The 4,921-nt window shown below is 37.2% G+C and overlaps 2 protein-coding genes across 2 annotated transcripts; both read right to left on the bottom strand.

Annotated features, from left to right (window-relative positions):
* Positions 1 to 429: 429 nt before the first annotated feature.
* LOC110922731 (protein P21-like) lies at positions 430 to 1,273 on the bottom strand. The gene has a single exon (XM_022166950.2). The coding sequence runs from the start codon at positions 1,259 to 1,261 to the stop codon at positions 575 to 577; it is 687 nt and encodes a 228-aa protein (XP_022022642.1). The 5' UTR covers positions 1,262 to 1,273; the 3' UTR covers positions 430 to 574.
* Positions 1,274 to 4,240: 2,967 nt separating this feature from the next.
* On the bottom strand, positions 4,241 to 4,669 carry LOC110923684. Its single transcript, XM_022167746.1, has one exon. It carries the CDS (start codon positions 4,667 to 4,669, stop codon positions 4,241 to 4,243), a length of 429 nt encoding a protein of 142 aa, XP_022023438.1.
* Between the last annotated feature and the right edge of the window lie 252 nt (positions 4,670 to 4,921).

Below are 4,921 nucleotides of genomic sequence, written 5' to 3' on the forward strand. Positions count from 1 at the left end.
TGGTACACCATCCCCTTCCTTGATTGATCCCCTTCCTTGATTGATGATGGTTCTCATGGATTAAACCACGATTACCACGACTCTCCCATTTGATAATTTTAAGACAAAAATAAATTAAAAAAAATAAAGGGGATAATGGTTTGGGTAATGACCATCCTCCTAGGGTGGTGGTTTTGAATGGTGGATTAAAAATGGATGAGATGAGCCTATGTAAAGGGTTATGGTGGCCATAAGAGTTATGAACACACCCTATAGCCTTAGATTTAAACTTGCACTTAATTATTGTATGTTTGGAGTTGGCATTTGCATTTGCATGCAGATTCGAGCTCAAATTATCAAATAAAAATTTGAAAACGAATTATTAATTTTCATATATGTATATAAATATTGGGGTAATCGTTAAAGAAAAATTAAAAAGAAATCATGAAACCCTTTAGATACACATATCAGTAATAATCTAATTATATGGATAAAAGAGGACATTACTGTATTACAAATAACATTACAATATATAGAATCAAGGAAGAAGCTCCTTAATTACTTATTCACTTCATATTACTACATCATTTATATATTAAGGGCAGAATATAACGTCATAGTTGGTTCCACCGGGGCACGTAAATGTGCTACTTGGATCATCCTTAGGATAACTATATGCATCAGGACATCTGGTCTTGAAAAACCTTGATAAATCAGTTGGTCCACAGTTTCCAGAGTTGCAACAATACTGATCAGTTCTGTACACGGTGCAAGGGTTATTGCACCCATCGGGAGCCCGTAACTCAGCAGGGCACTGGCCATTGATATCTGCGGTACATGAGATACCACGGGTGCACCCATTAGAGTTGGGTCTAAACACCATCGGCACATTGAATCCATCCACAAGAGAAATGTCAAAGAAATCAAGATTGTTGTACTGATTCAGAGCGTACTCGGCTAATGTGTTGGGTGGTGTACCATAGCCTTGGCATTGGAGGAGTCCATTGCAATCACCGGTCTGACACCTGCCACGCCCTGAGCCATCAAAGTTGCAACCGGTTCGGGGCCATATACGGGCTCCTGCTGTGCCGGCTGCAACGGTTAAAGACCAGGTTTGGCCCGAGTTAAGTTGTCGGCCGCCACCAGGCACCGCACCGGCCCAAATGGTGCGTCGACAATTGTTTCGGATATTGAAAACGGCTGCATTGGTGGAGTGAAGAAGAAGAAGAGCCAAGAGAAGGAAAGTGGAAAGGGTGAAGGTGGAATGGGTGAAGGTACTCATTGTGGTTTTGGGTGAATGCAAAGTGAGACTAAACATGGTTTATATAGGCCAATATGGTATTAAGTTTTCTAAAAGATATACATTGAAATTTCAAAAGTCTTCATTGGACTTGATATGGATGTGTAGAATTTTTATGTGGTATACTCTAGCTAGGGGTGTGTAAAATATACTACTAACCCAAACGAAATCTTTTTCGGTTATTCATTTTGGTTCCTAACCGTATTTGAATAATTTATTCGGTTATCAGTTTCACAAATCTTGCTTATTCGGATGAACGAAACAAATTCAGTCAAATAAACCGAAGATAATTGCTGTAATCAGATAACCAAATCAAATAAACCAAACAAATCTGTTGAATTCGGTTCAGTTAGACACATTTTTCATTAGGATTGATTCGGTTTAACAACATAACTGTTAAAACTTGTTAAATGGTAGTTCTATTGTTTGATCGAAGAGTCAGTTTTGGTTTTAGTTTTTGAAGTTTTGTAATGTTTCTTAGAGAATTTTTTTTTTTTTTATATTCTAGTTGTACCAGATTGAAGGACCACGATTGTTACAAGTTATAAACAAAAGATATTACATTGCTTTACCAAAACTTAACATAATGAATTTTACAGATTATCAATTCCAAATGATCAAATTTGTTAAAAACATGTACATAAATTTTAAAATAAACATGTATCATATGGGTAGGGATATGGTAAAAAGTGTCTAAAATGTGAGAAGGGTAAGAAGTGTTTTAAACCATTGGATATTTGTTCGAATGGTTGAGATCAATAGGGTATAAAAATGTAAATTGTGTTTTAATTAGGCTAGCTTACCTGCGATATTGATGTCCACAGCAGCTGCTCATCAACAGGGGGGCAGGGGTTTATCTTTAATAGGCTAGGGTTTGCTATTCAGAAAGGGGTAGCGGCGCAGCTTGTTGCTCGTTTACCTGCGATATTGATGTAACTCGGCCAGTTTTTATTAAACTAGTAAATAAAAAAAAAAGTCATCCAAAGACAAAAAAAAAAAAAAAAAAAAAAAAAATTAGAAGGACCTTATGTAAAATTGAAGGGCAATAGTGACTTTTCCAACGTTTTAAATATGGTAACCGTTTCAAAACCCCCCATCAATCTCCTAAAAATCAGCGAATTTATGGTAACAGTTTCAAAACCCCCATCAATCTCCTAAAAATCAGCGACTTTCTCGAACAGAATAAATTCTTCGATTTCCTTCACAACAACTTTTATAACACTATAAGAACAATATATTACATGATAAAACACTATAGGAAGATATAACACTATCTGTTTACTGTAAGACACTATACATAAATAAAACACTGTTGATGGGGATAAAACACTATGAAAAGGAACAATATATTACATGATAAAACACTATAGGAAGATATAACACTATCTGTTTACTGTAAGACACTATACAGAATAAAATACTATTTATAGGGATAAAAACTATGAAAGGAACAGTATATTACATGATAAAACACTATAGAAAGATATAACACTATCTGTTTACTGTAAGACACTATATAGAATAAAACACTATTGATGAGGATAAACACTATGAAAAGGAGATTAAAGATGGCATGTACATAATATAACACTATTAACTGGGGAATATAACACTAAAACAAGAACTTACCGTAAACAATTAAATGTATAGAACAATTCGAATTCGCCTGATATATCTCATCGCCAGTTTTTGGCAGTTATCTTTGGAAATCAATTAACCGATAATAATAGAAAATTACTAATACACCCTTTTGAATTAATTAAGATAAATGACACTTGTCATTCCCAAATTATTTCTTACACTTCTCATAAAAGTTTCACTTTATACAGAATCTATACACATGCATACCTTTTGAAATAAACATGTACATAAGTTTAAACAATATGAAAAAAAAAAAATGCAAACTTAATTCAATTTACTAAACTAAAAGTTAACACTGTGTAAATGTCAGATGCTAGTTATAACATTATAGAAAACGTTGATCCTTCTGTCGTTACTCGCCACTATTCACTAACCTCTTTTGGTCCCTCTTAATATCTTAGCTAGCGACAACTGAAACACGAAATTCCAATGTGAAATTTCTACGAAACACACTTGCCAAGTTGCCAGAGATTTTCTCGTCGCATTAAGTTTGTGTGGTCTCGTTCTTCTTCACCACATGTGTGAATATATTTAATATCTTTTTTTTTTTGTTAAAAAATTGTTTTATTCCAATCAACATGGCAAATTATATAAGGATATCAGGTAGACGGGCAACAAACTGCGTCGTCATCCCCTTCTGAATAGAAAACCCTAATCTCCTACAAACAAAGCATCGCCCATGAGGGGTCAAAAAGTTGTTGTGGACCACACGCTGAACTCTAGCCAAGAATTGAACCAATTCCGGCGCCAAGGAGCCGAACGTGTCAAACGCCAGGGGGACAAAGGCATGCTGATTATCCTCACAAGCTTTCGCGTGCTTTTCTATCTTCTTTGACCCGGCTAGGAGGGATACACCTGTGAGATCGACACAGGCATGTTTCCCGCCCTCCCAAGCAAAAACTAGCACGTCAGCCGGGCGTAGGTGGACATCCCTTCCGCCGGGTCTGTAAGAAAATTAACCGGTGTCTCTTTCTTTGCCGAGATCACTGCTCGTCTGAGAATATCCATTAACGCGTCTCGAACAAAGTCCTGGCGATACTTAAACCCCGACAACTCTCTATAGTGTAACACATGCTCCCCGTATTTATCCAGGCATGCTTTACGGCAGACTGGGCAAGTTTCATCATTCGGGAACATGGGGCATAAACCATATCACTAGATATCGGTAAAATGCATATATTTTTTTTAAAGGTAAACTTCATTAACAAAAAAGCCGACCCAAACCGGGCCGACCAAGCACAACTACAAAACAGATTACATATTTACAAACGAACACCACTCTCCCCAATTTATCCCTTTATGTTTCGATCTATTTGAGAACTATAGATAATCCATAGCCTTGACATCGCTTAAAATACTATCTATCTTAATCGGTTTATTAGAGAATTTCAAATTGTTTCTAGCACGCCACAAGCTCCAGCAAACTATCATGACAATTCCATGGACCGCTTCCTTCTTTTTCTCTGAGGCCCTAAGCTCCTTATGAATACCAAGAAGATCCTTAAGCGAAAAAGCAAAGATGTTAGGAATCTTACACCACAAGTTGATCTCGTTCCAGACAATCGAAGCAACATGGCAGGCAATGAAGAGATGCTCTGAAGTTTCTTCGACCGAGTTGCACATCGGGCAAAGAGAATCTCCAATCTGAACGTCCCTTTTCTTTAAGGATTCACTGGTAGGAATTCTGTCCATTTCCATTCTCCAACCGTTGATGTTACATTTGGCGGGGATCCATTTACACCAATCCATGATAAATCTATTATCGATCATGTATTCCGCATTCAGCAGCCGTTTCACTGCCTTAACAGAAAAGGCTCCCGCTGAATCGGAAACCCATTCCCAGCGATCATTGATATCCGAGACCTGGACACTTTCCAGAGTTGAAACGAGTTGCTGAAAGCTGGAAATCAGTTTCGAGAAGCCAGCGCAAAGTTCCAGCTCCAAAACAGAACCGATTCGTTACCTTGTCTTCTAATTCGATCCGCCACGACGCATTTTTTG

The sequence above is a fragment of the Helianthus annuus genome, chromosome 17 (assembly GCF_002127325.2).
Source record: "Helianthus annuus cultivar XRQ/B chromosome 17, HanXRQr2.0-SUNRISE, whole genome shotgun sequence".
Classification (NCBI taxonomy): Eukaryota; Viridiplantae; Streptophyta; class Magnoliopsida; order Asterales; family Asteraceae; genus Helianthus; species Helianthus annuus.

Bases quoted from the DNA above. Each gene is read 5' to 3' on its own strand.
- LOC110923684 (XM_022167746.1), bottom strand. From the start codon at position 4,669: ATGGATTGGTGTAAATGGATCCCCGCCAAATGTAACATCAACGGTTGG.
- LOC110922731 (XM_022166950.2), bottom strand. From the start codon at position 1,261: ATGAGTACCTTCACCCATTCCACCTTCACCCTTTCCACTTTCCTTCTC.